This window comes from Protopterus annectens, chromosome 1.part1 (assembly GCF_019279795.1).
Source record: "Protopterus annectens isolate FY-2018-M chromosome 1.part1, PAN1.0, whole genome shotgun sequence".
Lineage (NCBI taxonomy): Eukaryota > Metazoa > Chordata > Ceratodontiformes > Protopteridae > Protopterus > Protopterus annectens.
The window spans coordinates 1,283,302,640-1,283,328,532 of record NC_056726.1 but is presented as its reverse complement, the minus strand read 5'-3'; the positions used below and the strand labels follow the sequence as shown (position 1 = coordinate 1,283,328,532).

The 25,893-nt window shown below is 43.6% G+C and overlaps 1 protein-coding gene across 1 annotated transcript in view; it reads right to left on the bottom strand.

Annotated features, from left to right (window-relative positions):
• Positions 1-16,598: 16,598 nt before the first annotated feature.
• ATG12 (autophagy related 12) overlaps positions 16,599-25,893 on the bottom strand; it is a 325,812-nt gene continuing 316,517 nt past the window's right edge. The window contains exon 4 of the mRNA XM_044081551.1: positions 16,599-17,059. Coding sequence (XP_043937486.1) covers positions 17,000-17,059 — 60 coding nt within the window. The 3' untranslated portion in view covers positions 16,599-16,999. The remainder of the gene's footprint in view (positions 17,060-25,893) is intronic.

Sequence of the window (25,893 nt, the reverse complement as noted above, 5' to 3'; positions counted from 1 at the left end):
TGGTACAAAAGATTTACTATTCAGGAGAATAGTAAAAGCAGAAAAGAGAGAAGTTACTAATGACCTGTGAAAATAACTAACATGGAGGCAGCAAAAGTTTTAGATTAGTTTTAAAGTCAAAGATGGATAAATTAACTTACAAAACCATACTATTACAGCTCAAGAGAGGAACCTGCATCTGTTTGCAATGGTGGCAAACAAGATCTGAGGTAATCGGGACATACTAGTGCATTATGGGTAGAGTGAGGAGCTCGAGAGCTGGAGCCAAAGTCTGTGGTATGCAGCCATGTCGGATCCAAGGATCAGATCCGAACCCATGGGTTGAGAAAGAATAAAAAGGACATCAGATGAGGATATTTTTCATCTACAGGAAGAAGACATGCTCAATGTGCTTCATCTTCTTTTTTTTGGCTTTTCCCGGTTAGGGGTCTCCGTAGCGGATCACCTGTCCGCTCATGATTGGCAGTGGAGTTTTATGGTGTCGAGTTGCCAGCCCGGCACTCAACCTTCCACAGAAGGCACACACATGTATGCATAAAAATAGGAGAAAAAAAGATGATCCACTAGAATAATGTCTCTGCAACAATAGAGTTCTGTGGTATGCAGCATTACACTGCTCTGGCCCTGATAAACCTATTACTTTAGCTGTTTTAAGTCGTGATACAGCCTGAATGCAACAATAAAATAATATTAAAACAAAACTTTATAAACACTAGAGAGATTATCAAACTGTTGAGTAAAAGACTTTAGGTTATGATGTCTACAGTCAAGTCCATCAAAAATAGAAAAAAACCCTGGTACTTACATAAGTATTTATTAATAATTTATTTACATATTAACATTTGTTACAAATTCCATTTTTGATAGTACATTTTTGCAATAGAAGTTATCACATTCATAGCACTACATTTTGCATTACAACTCTATCACCCTCTTCATTCCAAGGCAATAACACGAGCCTGTCTGGACCTTTCTGCATGTATTTCAAGGTAATTTAAAATAAAGTTCTTTATCTCAATATTACGGTAGTAAGGAGGACTGATGAGAATGTATAGCAAGAGACAATTTGGGTGCCATATATATATATATATTTCAAGATGCACAGCTTTATTTGTTTTACCAGATTGAAGGGAAACAGGTCTACAGAATGTGGCTTATTCAGAGTTCACTAAAAATTTACAGAATGCGGCTTATTCAGAGATCACCAACCTGCATTCAAAAGAAAGTAATGTTCAAATCTGAAAAGTAAGTATTACCAATTTGGTTTCAGTTGCAGAGTAAAGAGAAGTGCAGTCCAGGTGTACAACATGAAGCTGAATTAACAAATGCAACATTACTAAAACCGGTAATGGAATCAGGTGCATTTCTAAAGCCCTAATACCTCACCAAGTAAATCTTCCATGGGGGTTACAATTGTGGACAAACAGTAGTCATGCTGCTATTATGAGACTTTTCCACCAATGGCAGTCACTTAAGTAATGTTAAGTATCAAAATAAGAATACAAAGAAAGTACAGTTTGTGTACACTTACCATAAATGTAGATGTTCAAGTGTGTTTACTGTTGCAGTCGACACATTTGGGTTATCCCTGCCAGGGTAGCCCTTGGCCGGCCCAAATACCAGAGACTTAGTATTTCTGCGTTGGTTGCTGTCGCTTCAGGACTGACGTCAGGTCGTCAGTAGTATAAAGTAAGGCAGCCAATGCCATTACATCAGTTTTTCTTGACCTATCCTGTCAGGAGCCCCCAAGTGGGAGCCAGGTTCTGGTGGAAGAACCCCCACCAGAAGAAAGTAAGTACCAATATGTCCCTTGTAAGGAAAGAAGAGGGGGATGGAGGGAGAGAAAAGTACAGTTTGTACATAAATGTAGATGTTCGAGTGTTCACACTGCTGCAGTCATTACACTTGGGTTATCCTGCCATCAGGCGGCTCCGCAGTTGGCCAGAGTTCCAAAGTCTTGGTCCGGCATCGGTTGCTGTCTTTTCTTCCCTGACATCAGTGTGCCAGGGGTATATAAGATGCATCCGATGCCATTTTCATCAGTTTTTCTTGTCCCAGATGAAAGGTGCCCCCAAGTAGGTAGGCAATACATATTGCTAATAAAACATATGTAGAAAATAAAAACAATACCTTCAGTTACAAGCAAATACACCACAAAGGTTGTATAAGATAGAAAGGTATAGATAAGTCCAGCTAGGACAGAGGGGATGGAGGGAGGGTAACCTGGACTGCAGCAGTGTGAACACTCGAACATCTACATTTATGGTATGTACAAAACTGTACTATGTTCATCGTGTTACACTGCTGTGGTCATTACACTTGGGTAGAATCCCAAAGCTAAGGTTGGGTGGCTGGTCTATAAAGAGTTAGGATTGGCTATGAGGCCCTGCAGAACTGCAGTGGCAAATCCTGCTCTGGATTTAGAGTAAAGAGGCAAGTGGTAATGCTTGGTAAAGGTGTGCACTGAACTCCAAGTTGCAGCCTCCAAAATTTCCTTGGTTGGTACTCCTATGAGAAAGGCTGTTGCTCTGGTAGAATGTGGCCTAATGTTATTAGGGACTGATTTTCCATGCTGTGTGTAGCAGTAACGAATACAGTGTCCTATCCATTTGGAAACAGTCTGCTTTGAGATGGCCTTGCCCTGTGATCCTGCAGCATATGCTACAAACAGTTGCTCAGTTTTCCTGAAAGCTTTTGTTTTGTCCAAGTAGAAGCGTAGCTGCCTGTGTATGTCCAAAGAATGCAGAAGTTTCTCCCCTTTATTCTGGGGGTTTGGATAAAAAGTTGGCAAATGGATGGTTTGGTTAAGAACCACACTAGATACCACCTTTGGCATAAAGGTAGGGTTTGTCCTTAAAGAAACCCTGTCCTGATGGAATATTATAAAAGGTTCCACTGCCATTAATGCCTGTAGCTCTGAGACTCTTCGTGCTGAAGTTACTGCCAGGAGCAGAGTTGTTTTCCATGATAAAAATTTTAGATCGGCTGTATTGGCTGGCTCAAAAGGTGGCAAGGTCAGTTGAGGTCCCAAGTTGGTGTTGGTTCTCTCCAGGGCGGTCTTATGTTTTTAGCCCCTCTGAGGTACTGCTTTAGCAAGGGATGAGAGAATAAAGGAGGATCCGTGTTGTAATGAGCTGAAATGGCAGAGGCGTGGATCTTAATTGATGAGACGGATAGGCCTTTGTCCAGCATCTCAGTTAAGTATTGTAAAATCTGAGGAATGTTTGGGACAAGAGGGCCAAGGCTTTGAGCCTGGTTCCAGGCACAGAATCTCTACCATTTTTCTGAGTAAGATTTCCTGGTGCTAGGCCTCCTGGCTTCCAAAATGACATCCATAACAGCTTTAGAGAGAGGTGTTGCCTGTTTGACTAATGAATCGGCCATGCAGCCAGGTTTAGGGTTTTGAGCTGACCGTGCAGGATCTGATTGTTTTGTTGAGTCAGAAGGTGTGAAATTTGAGGCAAAATCCATGGTGGGCCTTGAGCTAAGTTCTTTAAGATTGGGTACCAGTGCTGGCGTGGCCAGTCTGGAGCAATCAGAATTATCTGTGGTTTTTCTTGTCTGGCTTTTAGGAGTACCTTTGAAAGGAGAGGCAGTGGTGGGAATGCATAAACATTTAGGCTTTTCCAGCTGAACGAAAGAGCATCCATTTTCCATGCTTGTGTGTGGTAAGTCCTTGTGCAGAATTTTTGTAGTTGACAATTCAGTGGGGAGGCAAAAAGATCTATGTCTGGGCACCCCCATTTTTGCGTTATCATGCTGAAGATCTGTGGATTCAATTTCCATTCGTGAGGGTCCATGATATTTCTGCTTAGATCGTCTGCCAGAGTATTTTTCTTTCCTGGCAGGAATTGTGCTTGCAGATGAAGTTGATAAGTTAGAGCTGTGTTCCACAAGGTCATGGCTTGCCTGCATAGGGGATAAGAATGAGTGCCCCCTTGCTTGTTTATGTACCACATTACTGTGGTGTTGTCTGTCTTTAATAATAATTGTCCTGGATGCAGAAGGTCCTTGAAAGCTGTTAGGGCATTTTGAACAGCCAACATCTCTTTTTGATTGATGTGAAGATGTATTTGGTCTGTGGTCCACTTGCCCTGAATACATTTTCCTGCCATGTGTGCTCCCCAGGCGTAATCCGAAGCATCTGTTGCAAGAGTCTGCCTGGCAGTGGGTAGAGTGAAAGGCTGACCCTTGTTGAGGTGACATGCCTGTGCCCATCATCGAAACTCCTGTTGTAGGCAGGGAATTATTGGTATTACTGTTTCTAAACTGTGAGTGTTGAGTCCAAACACTTTTTAGGTACCATTGTAATTTCCTCATATGCAGTCTGGCATATGGAATTAGTAGTATGCAGGATGCCATGAATCCCAGGGCCTGCAGAATTTTTCTTGCAGGGAGATGGGACTTTTTTGTCAGCAAATGAAAATAGTGAGTCAGTTGTCCTTGTTTGACTGGAGTGAGATAAGCCATCTGGGCCATTGTATTTAAGCTGGTACCCAGGAATATTATCTGTTGTGAGGGCACTAGTTTTGACTTCTTTTCATTTACTGTGCACCCTAGAGAAATTAGCAACCTTTTTACAAATTCCAGATGCTTTAGAAGAATGTCCTTTCTCTCTGCTTGAATGAGGCAGTCGTCCAGGTATGGATATATTTGTTCCAGGGTTCAAGTTCCAGGGTATGTTGCTGAAATTTTAGCATATGGAACTGACAGTTTAGTGCTCTGATAGTAAGAGTAGCTGAGGTATATACTTTTTTACCCCATCTGTCTAGTGCTCAGGAATCCCTATCTAAGGGGGGAGGATTGTTAGCAGAGGTTGCTTTAATTCCTTTAGGCCCTTGAGAAATTACCTCAGGGTCAGCAGTAGGATTTTTAAAAAGAAATTTGTGAGAGTCAGGGACTCTGTAGTACCAGTCTGGTTTTCTGGGTACAAAAGGGAGGGTGTCAGGAGTCAAACTGGATTCCAGGAAAATATCCCCCACAACATCCAGGATTGGGGGGATGGCAAAGGTTCTGTGATGTGGAAGATCTAAGAATTCCCAGAGTCTCTTTTTAGACTGAGGATAGCCCTGACTCTCTATGAAGGGTTCCCCCAAAGGAAAAATCATCTGGGAGAGAAGCTGACTCATACGTAGAGAGGGGCTGCACATCTTCATATTCAGATGCATCAGAGTCATCTGACTCTTGTTCAGACAAAACTACAGGGGACAGATTTTTTTCCTTTTGGAAGGGGCAGCTTGGCTTCCCCTAATCAGCATGATAAGGTCTTCCGCCATTTTAAGCATCTGAGACTGAGGCAAGGAAGCAGGTGCCTGAGATTGGGTTGTCAGTTTCTTGGGTGTGGTTCATACCCTGGGCCTAAGAAACTCAGTCGTTTTCGAAAGAACAGTAGTCGAGAAAGAAGACGTTGATTTGTGTTGAGAATCGGTAGTGTGAAGGACTTCCTCGGAAGCTGGTGCCTGCTCAGCAGCTCCAGACTCATCCAAGGTAGAGATGACTGCAGGATCCTTAGTCGAAAAAGAGTTTTGCAGCATACTGGACCCCGAAAGGTTCTTGGTAGCGGCCTGCAAATCCACAGAAGCTGGCATCAGGGACTGCGAAAGCACCTCACTGAGGACCGCAGAACTGATGACTAGCTTAACGGGAGCATCATCGGTAGGCTTGGCCCTATGCGGTCTGCCTCTGTCTTTATGTTTTTTCAGAAGATCTGCTGTCGGATGGCTTACCGAAGCCATATCGGAGTACGAGAACTGTAAGCAGAAATATCTAGCTACAATAAGGGCCCAAAAATGGATAGTTCTGGCGTTGAACAAAGCACAGAAGCAACAGTGGGGGATGTCATGGTCTGGGCCTAAGCAAGTGACGCAGTAAGAATGAAAGTCTCGGTGTGGTATTTGCTTTCCAAAGTAGAGACAATTAACTTTTTCTGACATCGGTTAGTGCAAGAAAAAAGGGATCCCCAATGGGGTACTTAGCTTTAGAAGACTTCAGCTTAAATTTGGTAGACGAAACAAAGGTAGTGGCCAACCGGCACTCATGCGAACTGCTTCTGCTTTGGGCTCCATGGCAATAAAGACTGAAGTAATGCTGTCAGCTGCCTTACTTTATACTACTGACAACCTGAAGTCAGTCCTGAAGCAACAGCAACCGACGCAGAAATATTAATCCTCTGGTATTCAGGCCGGCTGAGGTCTACCCTGGCAGGGATAACCCAAATGTGATGACTGCAACAGTGAAACACAAAGAACATCACTCTAAGTCCAGTAATACACCCACATAATTCAGGACTAATAAAAATTTATGATGACTATTAAATATGTAACCTCCCGCACAAAAAACAAGACAGGCAGTGCAATGAAGCTATAGTATACATCTTCAAATGGGAGACAAAAATCAAGGGAAGACACAAGTTCTAAGTAACAGTAACACAGGCCACACAAAAGCCAGATATTCTCGTAGAGAACTTTCATGTTCACAAAATCACTACGGTGCATACATACAGCACACAAGTGAAAACAGTGGGTTTAACAAAGTTATGAAAGTAACATGCTGGCCACAGACACCTGCTGATACGAGCATACAACAAATTCCATGTATTAGTTAAAAATTACCACAAATCAGTCACCTTCAAGCTGGTACTAACGCCAGAACTCACAAAGGGTGAAACCAGACAAAGACTTCACTAAGGCAAACTATACCCTCCAAGGTGAAGGTATAAATGCATTCCAAGCCCCACCCTAAGCTGGAAGTGGTAACTATGCCAAAGCTCACACTAAAGCCCTGGACAATCACTTGCATAAGTATATAAACTTGGCCGTACCAGAAAGAATCAAAGCCAGAGCCCCAAGTTAAAACAAGCTGCCATGATGAACATCCAGCACCAACAAGCTTACAATAAACACAAAAAGCTGTTGTTCAAGAAAACAAAGGTAAGGCCCCAACAATGGAAAAGAACCCTACTCAGCCTCAACAGGCAAATAAGACAACTTGTTAAATCCTCCAAGGGCTCATTTGAGAGAAATTTAGCAAGTACAGCCAAGGATAACCATAAGGCCTTTTACAGCTATGTAAGTAACCTAAAGGGCAAGACTCAAGAATGTGCAGAACTAGTGGCCAACGGTATCACACACACACACTGACTGCAGAGATGGCAAACCTGTTAGCGGATAGGTTTGGTGAAAAATTTTACTCCCTTATCCCTTCCTAACTTACAACAAAACCTTCCTCCAAACCACCCCCACATATCTGAAGAGCAGATCTTCAAAGCCTTGTCTACGGCAAAAAACAGACTCTATGGGACCAGATGACATCTCTGGCTGTCTTCTAAACAGACTAAAACATGAAGTAGCATCACTACTAAGTACCCTTTTCAATCACAGCCTAAACATAGGCTTTGTTCCTGTGGAATGGAGAACCACAACAGTTATTCCCCTCCACAAAGGCGGCCTAGCAACAGACCCGGGGAATTACAGATCCATAAGCCTGACCAGCCTCATCTGTAAGGCCATGGAACGTATCACTATTGACCTCATAAAGACATAGGTGACCTGCACACCCTGATTCCTACCCAAATTTGGCTTTGTAAAGGGCAGATCCTGCCTGTTAAATCTGCTGGATTTCTTTGAAAATGTGACCAAGGCCACTGACAAAGCCAAATTTGTGCACACAGCATACCTTGACCTGGCAAAGGCTTTCGACACAATCCCACATTAAGGTATTACCGATAAACTTAGCAAACTGAATGTAAACCCCTTTGTTATAAGATGAGTTGCCAAATGGCTCAAAAACCAAGTGGGTGACTCCACATCAACCAACAGGCCTGTTAGCAATGGGGTGCCACAGGGGTCCGTGCTGAGCCTCCTACTGTTTGGTATATACTTCTCAGAAGTTCAGGTCAGGTCAAAACTAAGGGGTTGACTGCAAACTAGGTGCGATCTCCGAATCCCCAAATTATGTCAGTATACTCCAGGAGGGTCTCATGCAGACAAAAACTGGTATACAAGTCACGGTCTCAAACTAAATGCAAAGAAATGCATCATCATTCCCTTCAGCACAAACTATGTCCCCTCACACTATCAAATCAACAATAATACCCTAAGTACCCATGAAGTGGTAAGGAACTTGGGATCACAAGTTGACCTTAACTTCGACCACCATGTGTCTATTGTAGTAAGGAAAGCTTTCTATGTAGCACACTTACTAGTGAAGGCATCAGCTCGAGACAAAAGAGGTAATAATCCCCTATACTTGGCACTTATCCAGCCCATAACTGAGTATAATGACCTATTTGGCATGTACCATACCAAGTACCTGTAGCAATTAGGGAGACTTCAGAGGTTTCTAACAAAGAAGATCAAGAGACTCCAGCATGTGCCTTACACAGACTTACTGAAGTCCCTGTCACTATACTCCGTACTGTATAGACTTCTTAGGGGAGACTTATGCCTGGCCCACAGAGCAATCCAAGACTAAAACTTAATGGAATTGCTGCATATCTACAAATTAAACGGGACTAGGGCTACTCGTTCCAGGGACCTAAATACAGCCTGTGACGTAAATAGGACATGCTGGAGGGACAGATTTATCTCCCAGTGACTGCCGTTTCTTTGGAACAGGCTATCAATTCATGTGGAACAGTGCACCTCTATTATACAGTTCAAGAGGAACCTGGACGAGTGGATGGGGAGCTGTAAATTCTTACCAGGGATAGAGCCCACAACCCTCCTGGACATGAGCAGTCATCACTAAATGCAATTTCGGATACTGACCAGCACTTCTATGTATTACATTGAGATGAAACGGCTAGGCTTAAAATGGCCTCCAGGTCGACAGCCTTGTAATCTCCTATGCTACAGAGGCACATCTTTCTCCCTAGTCCTCTGGTTAAGGCTGAAATGCACAAAGGAAAAAGGCCAGGCAAGATGACTTGTGGTTTCTCTTATCAACTCTGATGTCAATCATGTCATTTAATAAAACAGTCCATACGGATCAACCCATGCAGCCAAATAATAAAATAAGAATAAATGTGGTACAAACCTGCCAATGACTGGGCAACTGAAGAACAAAACTAATGTAAGAAACTGAAGTAGTGCAGCAACAGCTAAATGAAAGAACTTCCCCTTGAAAAGCTCAGTAACTCTACAAGTAATGTGACAATTTTTGTCACAATATGGCTAGATTTGTTCTTTTTGTGAAGAACAAATGTAGGCAAACATAACCAAACATGAGCCAGAAAAGAAAGGAAAGGTTACATATTTAATAGCCATAATGAATCCTTATTAGTCTTGAATCATGTGGGCATATTACTGGACTTAATGTGCTGCATATGCTCATTTTGATACTAAATGTTACTTAAGTGAATGTCTTTGGTGAAGTGTCAAAGTTCAGTTGTGTACCTACCATAAAAGTAGATATTCGAGTGTATTCACTGTTGCAGTCATTACACTTGGGTTATCCTGCTGGCAGGCAACCCGCAGTCGGCCTGAATTCCAAAGTCCTTGTCCAGCGTCGGTTGCTGTCACCTCTTCCTTGACGTGAGTGCGCCAGGGGTATAAAAGATGCAGCCGAAGCCATTTTCTTCAGTTTTTCTAGCCCCAGATGTCAAGTGCCCCCAAAAGCGTAGGCTGTAAAAATTATGATCATAAAAAAGCGTGCACATAACCTTCATCTACAAGCAAATACACCACATAGATTGTATAGAATAGATAGGTACAGATAAGTCCCAGCAAAGAAAAAAGGGGGATGGTGGGAGGGTAACCTGGACTGCAACAGTGTATACACTCGAACATCTACATTTATGGTAGGTACACAACTGTACTATGTTTATCGTGTTTCACTGTTGCAGTCATTACACTTGGGTTGAATCCCAAAGCTGAGGTTGGGCGGCTGGGCCTAAACTGAGTTTGGAGTGGCTATGAGGCCCTGCAGAACTGCAGTGGCAAAGCCTGCTCTGGATTTAGAGTAGAGAGGTAAATGGTAGTGCTTTGTAAAAGTGTGCACTGAAGTCCATGTTGCAGCCTCCAAAATATCCTTGGTTGGTACTCCTCTGAGGAAGGCTGCTGACGTGGCTGCTGCTCTGGTGGAATGGGGCCTAATGCCCTTGGGCACTGATTTGCCATGTTGTGAATAGCAGAAACGAACGTAGTGGCCTATCCATTTTGAAATAGTCTGCTTTGAAATGGCTTTTCCTTGGGAACCTGCAGTATATGCCACTAAGAGTTGTTCAGTCTTTCTGAAGGATTTGGTCTTGTCCAAGTAAAAGCATAGCTGTCTGTGTATGTCCAAAGTATGCAGAAGTCTCTCCCCCTTATTCTGTGGGTTTGGATAAAAGGTAGGCAAATGTATGGTTTGGTTAAGAGCCACGCTGGACACTACCTTAGGCATAAATGTGGGGTTTGTCCTTAGAGAAACCCTGTCCTGATGAAAAATAATAAAAGGTTCCACAGCCATTAGTGTCTGTAACTCTGAGACTCTTCTTGCTGAAGTTAGTGCTAGGAGAAGAGCAGTTTTCCATGACAATTATTTTATCTCTGCTGTATTGGCTGGCTCAAAAGGAGGCAGTGTGAGTTTTTCCAAGACAAAATTGAGGTCCCATGTAGGCATTGGAGCTCTCCTTGGAGGTCTTATGTTTTTGGCCCCTCTGAGAAACTGCCTTAGCAGTGGATGAGAAAAAATAGGTGGGTCCATATTGTAATGAGCTGAAATGGCAGAGGCATAGATCTTAATTGATGAAAAGGATAGGCCTTTGTCCAGCATCTCAGTTAGGTATTGCAAAATCTGAGGAATATTTGGTTCAAGTGAGTCAATTCCCTGCGCTTGGTTCCAAGCACAGAATCTCTTCCATTTTTCTGCATAAGATTTTCTGGTGCTGGGCCTCCTGGCCTCCAAAATAACATCCATAACTGCTTTAGAGAGAGGTGTGTTCTGAATGATTACATTATCCGCCATACAGCCAGATTTAGGGTTTTGAGTTGGCTGTGCAGGATCTGATTGTTCTGTTGGGGTCAGCAAATGAGGTATTAGAGGCAATGTCCAGGCTGGGCCTTGAGACAAGCTCTTTAGGATTGGGTACCAGTGCTGGCGTGGCCAGTCTGGGGCAATCAGTATCATTTTTGGCTTCTCTTGTCTGACCTTTAGGAGTACCTTGGAGAGGAGAGGCATAGGAGGGAAGGCATATACTGTAAGGGCTTTCCAGCTGAATGAAAAGGCATCCAGTTTCCATGCTTGCTTGTGATAAGTCCGAGTGCAGAATCTCTGTAGCTGGCAGTTGTGAGGGGAGGCAAACAGATCTATGTCTGGGCATCCCCATTTCCCTGTTATCATGTTGAAGATTTGTGGATCCAGTTTCCACTTGTGAGGTTCCATGAGGTTTCTGCTAAGTTCATCTGCCAAAGTATTTGTCTTTCCTGGCAGGAATTGTGCTTGCAGATGTACTTGATAAGTCAATGCTGTGTCCACAAAGTCATGGCTTGCCTGCAGAGGGGGCAGGAATGTGTACCCCCTTGCTTGTTTATGTACCACATGACTGTAGTATTGTCTGTCTTTATCAGTAGTTGTCCTGGATGAAGTAGGCCCTTGAAGGCTGTCAGGGCATTTTGTACAGCTGGCATCTCTTTTTGATTGATATGAAGATGCATTTGGTTTGTGGGCCATGTGCCCTGAATACATTTTCCTGCCATGTGCGCCCCCAGGCATAATCTGATGCATCTGTTGATAGTGTCTGCCTGGCAGTGGGTAAGGTGAATGGCTGTCCCTTGTTGTGGTGACAGGCCTGTGCCCACCACTGAAATTCATGTTGCAGGCAGGGAATGAGAGTAATTACTGTTTCCAGGCTGTGGCAATGTTGAGTCCAAACACTTTTTAGATACCATTGTAGTTTGTTCATATGCAGTCTTGCATATGGAATTAGTAGACTGCAGGATGCCATGTAGCCCAGAGCCTGCAGAATTTTCCTTGCAGATAACTGGGTCTTTGTTACCATGTCTTTGAAGTAAGAAGTCAGATGCCTTTGTTTGTCTGGCGTGAGATAAGCCATTTAGACAGTTGTATTTAAGCTTGCACCCAGGAATATTATCTCTTGAGAGGGCACTAGTTTTGATTTATTTTCGTTTACTGTGTACCCTAGGCAAATCAGTAATCTTTTTACAAATGCCAGATGCTGTAGTAGAATATATTTGTCCTTTGCTTGAATAAGGCAGTCGTCCAAGTAGGGGTATATTTGGATTCCTCTGTGTCTGCAAAATGCAATTACTGGTGCCAGGCATTTTGTGAAGACCCTGGGCGCAGTAGATAAGCCAAAAGGCAGTGCAGAGAATTGGTAGTGCATTGAGCCAGCTATGAATCTGAGGTATCTTCTGCAAGTTTGTCTGATTGGGACATGCAGGTATGCCACTTTGAGGTCCAAAGTTACAAGCCAAGCCTTCTTGTCCAGCATGGGCAGAAGCTGCTGTACAGTCAACATTTTGAATTTTGGGACGTCCAGAAAAGTATTTAGTATAGACAGGTCCAGAATTTGTCTCCAGGCTTTGTCCTTTCTTGGTACTAAGAAAAGTCTTGAGTAAAATCCTTGTCCCTGCTCTTGTTGTGGCACTGGCTGAATAGCCCCCATGTGCATGAGAGATGAAACTTGTTTTTGTGCCTCTTGCCACTGATTGCATGGCAGGTCTGGCATACCTTTTGCCTTTGGAAGGGTGTGAAAGTGGAACCTGTAGCCCTGAGAGACTATATTTAAGACCCAATTGTCCTGGGTGATCTTGTGCCAGTTTTGTGAAAAAGTGCTAGCTTTCCCCCTAAGGGTGCTGCCAAAAAATAAGTGCTTGGCATTGGCAGAGGGAAGTCATTGGGACTGTTTTCTATAAGGCTGTGATTTGTCTTCTCCAGTTTTGGAGGTAGAAGCACCCCATTGTTTGGGCCTGCATGAGCCCTGGGGCTGTTGCCTGCCTCTAGGGCGTCTATCTGCCTCTTTGTGGTCTATCTGACATTGGAAAGGACCAATTCTTAGAGGGCTAGTTCCTGCTAAATCTGGGTGGCTGTACCTGTAAGAAATCCTTTACTGTCTGCATAGATTTTGCCTTATCCTCCATTTTCTTTAACACCAAACAAAGTATCATGCTGTAATGGAGCATCCAATAATTTTGCTTTAACATGATCAGGCAGATTTTGTTCCTTTAACCCAGAATGTCTTCTAATAACAGAACCTGTAACAGCGGCCCTGCACGAGGCCTCCAGTGAATCATAGCCGCATTGCAAAGTATGTTTTCCCACTTGTTCAGCTGCATGCAGTAAATCCTGCAAATCTTTGTTCTCAGTATATTCAGAATTTGTCAACATTTTTTGTTTTAACAAAGACATTAAATATTGCTGATATTTGAGCATATGAAATTGTCAATTTAAAGCCCTTACAGCCAAGGTAGCAGAAGTGTAAACTTTTTTCCCCCATCTGTCCAAAGCCCTAGAGTCTCTGTCTGAGGGGACAGGGTTTTTGGCAGAAGCAGCCTTGACCCCTTTGGGACCCTGTGAGATAGCTTCTGGGTCAGCAGAAGAGTTTTTGTAAAGACATTTATGGGTGTCTGGGATCCTGTAGTATCTGTCTGGCTTGACAGGGGCAGGAGGTAGAGAGTCTGGAGACAGGCCGGACACTGAGAAAACATCATCTACTATGTCTAGAACAGGGGGAATTGCAAGAGGTCTGTGCTGAGGAAGTAAAAGAAAGTCTCTAAGTCTTTTCTTAGAATCGGAATAATCCTGGCTCTCCCAATGGAAATGCTCCCTCATGGTATGCAGGGTTTCCCCAAAAGAATAGTCCTCTGGAGTCCTCCGGAGGACAAGCTGAAGGAATAGAATCTTCAGCATCAGAATCCTCATAGGGAGGAACAGAATATCCCTGATCAGAAGAGGAGTCAGAGGAAATGGAAACCTGATCAGAGGAATCATATTCAGTGTCTTGCCTAGGCCTCTTATCAGGAGGGGGATGGGAACCCCTGATCAAAGTAATTAGGTCTTTGGCCATTTTGAGCATCTGTTTCTTAGGCATAGAAGCCTGTCCTGGAGAATGCTGTACTGGTTTCCTTGTCTTTAAATCTGTTTTAGACTTTGTCTTGGATGCTGAAGTAGGCTTTATATAAAGTTGTGTAGGTCTGAAGACACCCTCAGAAGCCGATGCCTGCTCAGCGGCTCCGGACCCATCTGAGGGATTAATTTCCGAAGGACCAATACCTTGAGTATCCAGAGGCCTAGCTGTCTCCACGTGGGAGTCGGAGGCGGCCTGTGGCTCTGAGGTAGCAGGAGTCAGGGGCTGCGAAAGCGCCTCACTGAGCACCAGCAAACCGGCGACTGGCCTAGAAGAGGCTTCGTCGTCGGTTTTGGACCTCGGATGATTGTCCTTGTCTTTATCCTTGTGTTTTTTAAGAATTCCGGTAGTTGGTTGTTCTGACGGCATTATGTAGTTAAACCTTCTGCCAAAATAATGAAAAGCAAAATCGTACCGATGCTTAATAGTGCACTGGTTAAATTTAGCACAAAACCGACAACTAGCAATGTCGTAGTCAGGGCCTAGACAAGGAATACAGTAAGAGTGGAAATCCTTATGAGGTATTTGCTTCTCACAAGAAATACAATTGTTAACTTTTTCTGACATCAGTCTGGAGCAAGAAAAAAGTTTCCCCAACAGGGTACTTAGCTTTATTGAAGACGTCAGATCTGAAATTCGATTTCTAAAATCTCAGGAATCGGCCAACCGGCACTTGCGAACTTCTTTTGCTTCAGGCACCGCGCGGCAAGAAAGACTGAAGAAAATGGCGTCAGCTGCATCTTTTATACCCCTGGCGCACTGACGTCAGGGAAGGGGCAACAGCAACCGACGCCAGACCAGGACTTTGGAATTCAGGCCGACTGCGGGTTGCCTGCTAGCAGAATAACCAAGTGTAATGACTGCAACAGTGAAACACGATGAACATCAGCTGCATGACTATGTCCACAATTGCAGCCTGACCTACTAACATGGTATAAGGACTGAAAAGACAAAGCCACATGGATCAGGGTGCGAATACTGGCTCAAGGAAAAGTCTCCACCACAGCACTGGTGATTCAGTTATGAAAATGCTCCAAGGCAGAAACTCACCCTGAAGTACAAAACATACATCACTGGCTAATGAGGGGCAGATGCATAAATCTCATTTCTTGAACAAATCCTACAGGAGCTTCAGGGTTTAACAAAGTAACAGGTTGCATACTCCACATACAGATGTTACATTAAAGGTACAAGGATGCATTCATATCTAAAAACTTGAGGACTCAGCGTGGCTATGCATTGGGAATAGGCAGTAAGAGCAGACCAAAGAGCAAAAGTCACTGTGCTATAGATGACAAAACTGCCCCATTGGCCCAGATTTTTGTCCTTTTAGAGAATGAACATGGTGGGCGATTAAAGTGAAAATTGCAACAAGCAGCCTAAGTACAAATTAGCCAGAGGGGTCAGAAACAGAATAAAGTGAAATCTACCTCAGGGTATCAGTGTTATTCCAGAAGCCCTGTAAGAAACACCCAAAGCAATAATTTCATACAGATCAAAACAGTCAAGCATTTGGTCCCAGACAAAACAGATCACAAACAACTAAATTTATCAAGCTAATTAAAACAAACAAAAAAAAGGCAGTGAAGAGCATGGCTGAGTCCTGCAAAGAATTTCCTAAAATATTCTCAATGAAGGGTCAACATAAGGTATACACAGCATAAAAAATAAATATTTTATTTACTTTAGATCACCAAAGATAACTGTTCTAATGCAATAAAATTATTAGGTCCACAAAAGAAGCCCCCACCTCCCCTTGCCCCAGAAACATGCAACAGGGATTCTTCTCTCAGATCTGAGACTTCCTGAGGGATAGTTTATGCAGTGTAACATGCCAAAGTCAAACAATACTGCTAATAAGGATTGCCTTCACACTGAACATTCCCATAACACTGGAAAGCATTTTCTTAACCTCTCCAAATGCCCAAGCCAATTAATTTTCAAAATGGCTCCAATCGGTTTCTGTTTTACAGCTGAAAAGCTTGTTTAAATTAAAATCCATGTCCTATGGGTTTCCCATCACCCCCAGGTGGTAGGCTGTGTTGCATAACAGTTCCAAAATAAACAATGTCTCTGTTTCAACATACCTCGTGTGTGCTAAATAAATACAAAATGCAGCACAGACGTGCAGCCAGCTACCAGAACACTTGCATGTAGAAAAGCAGCTGATTCAATAATCTGTCCAAAGTAGCAAACAAAATAATTTGATTTTGAAAATTACCACAGGTCAGTGCCCTGTAAACTACAGCACTTTATTTACTGATAAAAGAGAGGTATTTCTTCTTTAGTGGAATGCTGAATGCCAGTTCTGCAATGTTACCAAAAGATAAATAAGTGACATGGATTCCACTCTTTGCTTAGTAATATTTCGGTTACCAAGTAGCCATTAACTAGTAAATAGCTAAGGGCACCACAGCATAAAAGGAAATCTTTGCTCCAATTTCCATAATGGGGTCAGATGCTACCACACCATGTCATGCACCACAGACAAGAGATGTGATCAGGAAAGCTACAAACTGCACAACTGAACTGTGGACACATCCGGCAAAGAACTTTAATTGTACAGATTAAAGTGAAAATGTACAAGTTCTAGTTTTGCTTATTATTTAAAATCTGAAAAAAAATTGCACTGCAGCTGCTTGGTCATACCCTTTTTAAGCCATCATTAGCTTTTTGTGCACACAGCTCTAATTTGAAAACATCATTATGGCACTGTTCAACTTTGGAGTTCTCCAAGTGACATCACTAAATATGTAACAAGCCTTTGTATAGTTAAAATGAAACAAAATCCAGAGCCAGGGGCTTACATAAAGAGGGAAATAATTTGCCAAGTCCATTACTTCAAATCCTCCCTGAAGCATGTGTGTAGTACTCATGTACTGCACAAATTCACTGTTAAAGCTTTAGGTTCTCACAATAGTCTGTGATTTTTCAGCCCCATGCCTGCGTCTTGCAGTAATGTAGCACCAACTTTCCATCACTTCCAAAACACTAACAGAAGGAAAAAGAAAGAAAAGGTTATTTTCCCTGTTAGCTGCTGTGAATCAGTTTCCAAATAATTTACTATATCAAAATTATCTTTTTGGTAGGAAAGGTATTTGCAAAAATATAAAAAAAAAATATTTTTGCTGTTTCTGAAACAGTCACTCACTCACACATACACACACACACACACAAAATACTATTCAATGTACCACAAATTCACAAGCATTATTAATCTATAAGAAGAAGTTATGTACCTACCATAACATTCCATGTTAGTTGTCTTCTTCTTGCCTTCTTTCTTGCTGGTTGGGTTCGGAGCAGACCCTCGGCTCCGACTTGGCCATCTTCAAAAGCTCGAGAGCTACTTACTGGCTCGAGGCCCCCCCTATATCCCATGATGCCTGGCGCTAGATACCCAGATCCCATTTGGTAAGTCTAACTGCAGACATAATAATAATAATAATAATAACAATACAGGAATCCTGTCCTAGATTGCATAAATCCTACTGGAGAGACTACTAGTCAGAAGGAATAGACAGAGAAGACTCAGCCAGTGAGAAAAACATAAGGAACTCTTCTCTGTCTACTAGGATAGGGGGATGGAGGGTGGGACACAAGAAAGAAGGCGAGAAGAAGACAACTATCATGGAACGTTATGGTAGGTACATAACTTCTTAATGTTAAGTTGTCTATCTTGCCTTCATTCTTGCTGGTTGGGACAGCGTCCCTAGCACCTCAATCCTGGGTGGCTCATTGGAACAGACTCTTCAGAACAGTGGAACCAAAATCAGCTCTGCTCCTGGAGGCCACGTCCAGCTTATAATGTGAAATAAAGGTACGAGGATTGGCCTATGTAGCTGCCGTACAAATAGTTTCCATTGGCAATCTTGCTTGAAAAGGCACTGAAGTAGCCAGAGCTCTAGTGGAGTGGCCTTTCGGTTTAGCAGGAAGCTCTTTATTCCTTAGCTGATATATAAATGTAATGATAGATGTCAACCACCTAAATAAGGTTACTTTCGACACAGGTAGACCTTGTTTACACTCAGCATAGGACAGAAACAGCTGGTCTGATTTTCTTATTTGCTTAGTTCTATGCAAGTAAAAGTGTATCTGTCTATGAACATCCAACTGATGCAATTTGTATTCCGCCTTGTTGGAATAATTTGGAAAAAACACAGGCAGATCAATAGACTGATTCAAATTATTGTCAGAAGAAACCTTTGGAAGGAAGGAAGGATTAGTCCTGAGAGACACTCTGTCATTGTGGAAAACTAGATAAGGAGGGCGAACACAAAGGGCCTGAAGCTCAGAAACTCTTCTAGCTGAAGTAATTGCAACCAGAAAAAGGGTTTTCCAAGAAAGAAACTTCAAGGAACAAGAAGCTGCCGGTTCAAAAGGGGGCAGTATCAGGGAAGCTAAAATCAAATTTAGATGCCACTGAGGTGGGGGATCTCTCACTGGGGGCCTGAGTAAAGTAGTCCCTCTGAGAAAAGCTTTACAAAGCTTATGGGACATAATACTAGTATCCGATAGACCTGTACGAAAATTTGAAATTGCAGCTAACTGAACTCTAATCGTGGCAGAAGAAGATCCAGCACGAAAAAGTTCCGCTAAAAACTCCAAAATATGGTGCACAGGGGCTGAAAAGGGATCTATATTCCTAGCCTCTGCCCAGAAAGAGAAACGTTTCCATTTACTAGCATAAGTCTTTCTAGTGGAAGACTTGTGTGATAAGATGATTGGATGTTCGAAAGCCTGGCTAAGGTCGGAAGTGGAGCAACCAAGCAGTGAGCTGGAGAGATTGAAGGGACTGGTGCAGCCCGCCCAACTGATGGATCAGGAGGTCTTGAACTGGGTCCAGGGTCCAGGGCTGCTCCAGAAGGTAATGATGCAGGAACGGGAACCAAATTTGTCAAGGCCAGTAAGGGGCAATGAGGATCATCTTGCATCCCAATGTGGTAGCTTTCTGTATCAATTTGGGAATCGGGGGAACAGAGGGGATGCATAAAGAAGTCCCTGAGGCCAATCGTGAACTAGAGCGTCTCTGGGGGAGTGTCAGGGAAGAGGGAGGAGAGAAAAGAAATTGTTGCACTTGCTGTTGAATGGGGTGGCAAAAAGGTCTAAGTAAGGCTGACCCCATTTGCGGATGATTTGTTCCGCCACTGTCTGATTGAGAGACCACTCGTGAGGCATGAGAATTGCTCTGCTCAGCCTGTCCGCTATAACGTTGGACTTCCCAGGGATGTGCGCTGCTATCAGAAACCATTGGGAAGAGATCGCCCACTGCCAGAGTCTGAGTGCTTCTCGACATAGGGGGTAGGACCTGGTTCCGCCCTGCATGTTGATGCACCACACTACCGACATACTGTCTGTTTGGATTGCAATGGCCCCGGTAGGAAGAGAGTTGTGAAGAGCTTGCAACGCCAAAAGCACTGCCCTCATCTCCAAGACATTGATATGCAGATGGTACTCGTGAGGCTGCCAGGTGCCCTGGACTCTTCTGCCCTGAAAATGCCCCCCCCCCGCACCCGATCAGGGAGGCATCCGTGGTCACCGTAGCCACTGGAGGAGGAAGAGCAAATGGTCTGCCCTGTGGTACTAATGGGGAAACCATCCACCAAGCAAGTTGGTTTTTGCATGTCTGTGTGATCATTATTTTGTGAGACATTGGAAGTTGCTGGAAAGACCACTGGGTGAACAGCATCCACTGAAGAATCCTCATATGAAAACGAGTGAGGGGGACTAGTATGATAGCCGCTGCCATGAGACCCAAGGTCTTTAGGATAAATCTGGCCTGAATTGTTTGCATCCTAATAAGACCTGGACATGTCGGCGAATGTTTAGCACTCTGTCTAATGGAAGTCTCGCTGACATATCCTTTGTATTTAAGTTTGCGGCTATAAAGGTAATAGATTGACAAGGCGACATTGCAGACTTTTCGAAATTTACTGTGATGCCTAGTTTGGAGCAAGTTTGGATAGTGTAGTCTCTGGCTTGCAGCAGGTGATGCCTGGTGGTTGCAGTAAGGAGCCAGTCATCTAAATATGGAAACACCTGGAATCCTTGCCATCTCAGGTGAGCGGTAACTACTGCCAAACATTTGGTGAACGCCCTGGGGGCTGTGGTGAGACCAAAGGGCAGAGCTCTGAACTGATAATGACTGGCTCCCAGCCGGAAGTGGAGGAATCTTCTGGAGAGTCTGTCCATTTTGATATGGTAGTACGCATCCTGAAGATCCATGGAGCACATACAACTGTCCTGACCCAGAAAGGGTAAAATGGACTGTAGCGTGACCATCCGGAACTTCGTTCTTTGAACAGACCTGTTTAGTCTGCTGACATCCAGAATGGGTCTCCAGTCCCCTGTCTTTTTTGGTACCAAAAAGAACCTCGAGTAAATTCCAGATCCTTGCTGGTCTGCCGGGACTGGCTGGATGGCTCTTTTTCCTAGCAGTTTTGAAATTTCTTGAACTGCTTGATCCCTTAGATTGGGTGGAACATCTGGAAGGGATTTGTTGGGAACGTAAGGAGTGCGAAAGAAAGGGATTTTGTAGCCTTCGGATATGATAGACAGTACCCATTTGTCTTGTGTTATACTTTGCCAGGCTTTTGGGTACAGCGATAATCTTCCCCCGACTGCCTCTGAAGGTGGACAGCCGGGCAGCACCTCAGGGATGCTGGAAAGGCTTGTCAGAGAAAGATTCTCTTTGGCCCTGATTTTGCAGGCCCCCTCTGCCTCGAGGGCGGCGTCTATTGTTTTTCCCTCCTCTGCCCCTGGAGGAGAACTCTCCACGTGTGTCAGGCACGGCTCCCTGGGGTTTCTGGAACCACATCTTCCCACTCGTCTGACCCTTGGGATACGGTCTTGAAGGAGTGGAAAAACTGACTCCCACAGCAGAGAGAGTCTTGTCTTCCTGCTCAGACCTGGTAAGGATATCCTTCACCTGTGGTCCAAAAAGAGCAGAACCATCAAAGGGGGTGTTTGTGAAAGACGCCCTGAAGGGTTCCGCAAAGTTACATAACTGCATCCAGGCAGGTCTCCTCAAGGCCACGCCTGTGCCTGTGGCCCTACTCGCACCATCAGCTGCATAAGAGATGAGCCGCATGGAGGAGTTTACTACCGAATTAAGAGTCGCCAGCTGGGAGGCGACCTTAGCCTGGACCCCCGCAGCTGATAGATCTTGAAGGGTATCTCCTAGCTCTTTAATGAGATCCCTTTGAAGGTGGGTAAAGTGGCACAAGTAGTTCAGCAACCTCATGGAGAAGGTCGCTGATGTAAACATCCGCTTCCCATATCTGTCCATCGTCCTAGATTCCTTATTAGGGGGATGGACAGACGAAGAAGTTTCAGCCAACTCCTTTTTTGTGGCCACTGCTACCACCATGGCATCAACAGGAACACCCGTAGTCAGAAATTGCTTGTCTTGTGGTGCGGTAATAAATTTTGTGGGTCTTCGGGGGGTTGGTTCCACTGTGTCTGGGGCTGACCACACCTTCCAAGCCACCACAGACATCAGTGGATAGAAAGGCGGAGACATCCAGGAGGTGGAGGGTCGGGAACCAAACGCGTCCAGAAATACAGACTCATCCTCGGAAGGGTTAAGGGTAGTCAAGTTCCCCCTCTGCCTAAGTATCTCAAGGATGTCTGAGAAAGAGACATCCTCAGAGGGGATCTCGGGGACCCTTCCAAATCCTCCAAGTCGGTATCCCAAGTGACAGACTCAGGGGAGTCAACATGCTTCCTCTTGCATTTTCTCTTTCGAGGGGGTTCCTCCGAATGATCGGGGGAGGCCTCGGAAGAGGAAGATACACCCAATGGGGTGCCCTGGAGCGCTTGTTCCCCATGCTTGGGGTCTGGAGGAGGGGCAGAGGCAGACGCAGGCACCATGGGGGGAGGAGCCGATGAGGCTGATCGTGGGGCTGACTTGGAGGCCAGCACACTCCTCATGACCTCGAAGGCACCCCTTCCAGACACCGGAGAAGGCTCCGAAGAGACCGGGATCCTTCCCGGCACCGAGAGAAACGGCTCCTAGGCCGATGTAGGAGCCAAACTCACCTGAGCTGAAGCTCCGAGAGGGAAAAAGGGGTCGGACAAGGGTCCAATGCCAGTCGCCCCCTCGGAGCCGACAAGGGAGTCCCGGCGCCCAGATCCCTCCAAGGACGGCACCATGGATGAGATCGGAGCCGATGACGGAACCAAAAGGGTAGGTATCGGCACCGCCGGTTCCACGATCCGAGCCCCAGCAACTCCAGCTCTGAACTCGAGGGATGATTCGAAGGAGGAACAACTGCACATACAGATGGAGCCGAACCCTGATGAGGGGGGCTGGATAACATTTTAGTCAGGGCCTGCGATTTTAGGAGCCTGCTCACCACTCTCTCCAAATCATGGTCAGATAGTCTAGAAGATCGAGAAGAGTGGGATCGGTGACTTCGCTCCGACTGTAACAGAGGTGACCCCGGGGCCGCATGTATCGACTCTAGGGATGGAGACCTAGAAAGTTTACAACTCCCTGACGGTTCCGACAGCAGAGTTGGGGCCGAGTGGGAGATAGGTACTTCGGTTCCAGTCAGAACCGAAGTTGACTGGGAGATAGGTACTTCGGTTCCAGTCGGAGCCAAAGTTGAAGCAGACGCCACACCTGACGACGGCTCCAAACTGGGAGCCGGCGGCTTCGTTGGCTTAGAGGGTTTCACTGACTGAACCTTAGCCGGTGACCCTTCAGGTTTGAGCAAACCCCTAAGGATTAGCTTATTCCTATGCTCCTGCAGGACTCTTGGACTAAAGGCTTGACACACTGAACAAGAGTCCTGCAGGTGTAGGGCACCCAAACAGTAGACACAAGAAGTGTGACCATCTGTCAGTGACATCTTCTGACAGCATGAGTCACACTTCTTGAATCCAGATACTTTTGTATCTTTGGACATACCTGTAAACGGAAAAATCAATTTACAGAGAACAAGTAACAAAAGGGAAATAGGTAACTAGCAAAAACACACACACTCAACACAAGTTACCACACCCTAACAGTACACACATTCTATTACTAAGAAAGGGTAATTATACATACTAATCTACCACAATTTCTAACAAATAAAGTATTACATAAAAAACTGAAACAAGGATTAGCCTCTAACTAAAAACAGCTACCTTTAAAAATAGAAAAGGGGGGGGGGGACTCTCTAACAAGAAAACGAGTTTTCAAGGGAAGGAGACTAAATGCAAACAGCTAACTATAACTATTGAAAGTACACTAACTATCTTAAACACCAACTATAATATAAAAAATTTTTATACAACAATAAAATTGAAAAATACGACCTGAGCCAGTAAAAGCAACCTCGCAGCAGAAGCGACAAACGAGATCTGGGTATCTAGCGCCAGGCATCATGGGATATAGGGGGGGCCTCGAGCCAGTATGTAGCTCTCGAGCTCTTGAAGATGGCAGAGTCAGAGCCAAGGGTCGGCTCCGAACCCAACCAGCAAGAATGAAGGCGAGATAGACAACTTAACATCAATTAATTTTCACACATTAATCCAAAACAGCAGTTTTGTTTCCTTCTGTTCATGCTGAAGTTCAATGGTTTTATGTAATCTACTGCTGGTTATTATTAATTGTTTTAATTTTTCTTTTGTATTTACTGTTTTGGGGATAAAACACTCAAATGAAGTTGTACGCTAATTTAAGATTCAGTTCTCCAACCAAGTAACCTCATGTTATCATTAACAAATGTGTCACTTTATCTCAGCAGAAAACATTGGTGAGGAACAATTCATAACCAGTTTTCTATGTTCTATTTGTCTAAATAGCTTAGCCATGCCCTGTGTAGTTACCCATGTTCCCTCAAAAATGTTGTCTTCTCTTTCCTTACTTCTTACCCATAACTTTTTTACATTTTATTTCCATTTTTCCTAACTAAAATGTGAAACCTCCTCAAATTATACGATAAAAATCCACACCTTTCTTTTCTAAATTACTCCTTTTAATGCTACGCCTATTCACCTGTCAGATTCACTGTTTTCCATTTTTCAAAATGTAATTTTTAACCCACAGTGGCAAAACCAGGACCCTTCCCTCTTCCCCCATGCCCCATTCTCTCCTAGTGTGTGTGTGTGTGTCTGTTAAAAATCAAGGAGTCATGTCCTCAATTCCTAATTACTGTCTATTCCTTCTCTACCTCTTCCTATATACATATATATATATACATATATATATATATATATATATATATATATATATATACCCACACACACACACACACACACACACACATATAAATAAAACTTATATCTTCTTCTTTCGGCTTTTCCCGGTTAGGGGTCACCACAGCGAAACTCTGGGCCGCTAATGATTGGCAGTAGATTTTCATGAACGTCGAGGTGCCAGCTTGACGTTCAACCTTCAACGAAGGCACGCCCATTTATGCATGTCTTTTGAATGCCCACCCAACCATGGGGAGGACATGCAGACTCCACACAGAAGGCACTTCCCCGCACTCCAGCCGGGAATCGAACGGGAGAACCTTTTGCTGTGAGGCAACAACGCTACCGCTACACCACCGCGGATATAAATAAAACTTATATATATATATAAATAAAACATACATATATATATATATATATATATATATATATATATATAAACATATATTATATATATATATATATATATATATATATATATATATATATATATTTGTTCACAAATACTCAAAATGTTAATAATTTCTTCTTCTGCAATCCCACACCTCTAACAGCTGCTGTCCACTTTTACCCCCTCTTTCATTATCCTTTTTGGTGTATAAAACCATTGAAGCACTATTTTCAACTACTGGTCTCATGTCCTTATTGTCAGGTATAAAAGCCTACATTTTTCCAAGACTTTTTCCCCCAAGTTCAATTATGTCCTAGCTTCTCATTCCCCAACTTCTTGTTTTTTGAGTGTGAGTGTGTGTCTGTGTGTGTGTATGTGGGTGTGGGTGTGTTTTATTGGTTATTAACTCCTTGCATGCTAAGCCGGATGTTCTCTTCATAGGCTTCCACAGACCAATAGGCACTCCATTAAACATTCTTCTTAATGCACCCTACCCTCTCCAGTGCCATCACATGAGATGCAGATTCTCTTACACTCCCTCACTTTGCAAGGCTGACATATTTTATACCACTTCTAAAATGTAATTCTGTCACACCACCTTTGGCACTTCCATATCCAGCTATCTTTGATTTGCAACATGACATATAAACAATATTTCTCCCAGACAAAGATCTGTTTTAGATTATGTAAACACAAATAAAAACAAGCTATTTTATTTACAGTTTCACTTGCAGGTTTTGGTGCTTATTTTTACCATTAATATTTTCTAAATAAAATACTACTACTAACACTAATAATAATAACAAAATTAAGTTTTATAAACCTTAACATTTTGTGCCAAAGTCATGACTCATGGTAATTCCCTATTAGACCAGGTCTGTAGCATACTGAGCATGTGTGAACAGATTCTTTCTGCTTACCTCTGGCTATTACTCTTTGCTCTCTCCCTATTCCTATTCCCATATTCTGTTGTCTTCTATATTTACAACTTGACAAGCCACATCCCCTAATACATTAACCAATCCATAACACAGGCATCCAAACAAGACTCTAACATTAAATTCAAATCTACTAGGTACTGATGGACTATCATACATTTACAACAGCTTACATACACTAACACTACCTTATTCAGTCCTTAAGTCATTTTCCCTCTTATTGTCTAATACAAACTAAAATCAACCTCCCCAACAAGCTGGAATACACACATGCCAGAAAACCATACAAAAAATAGATACCCGGTAGG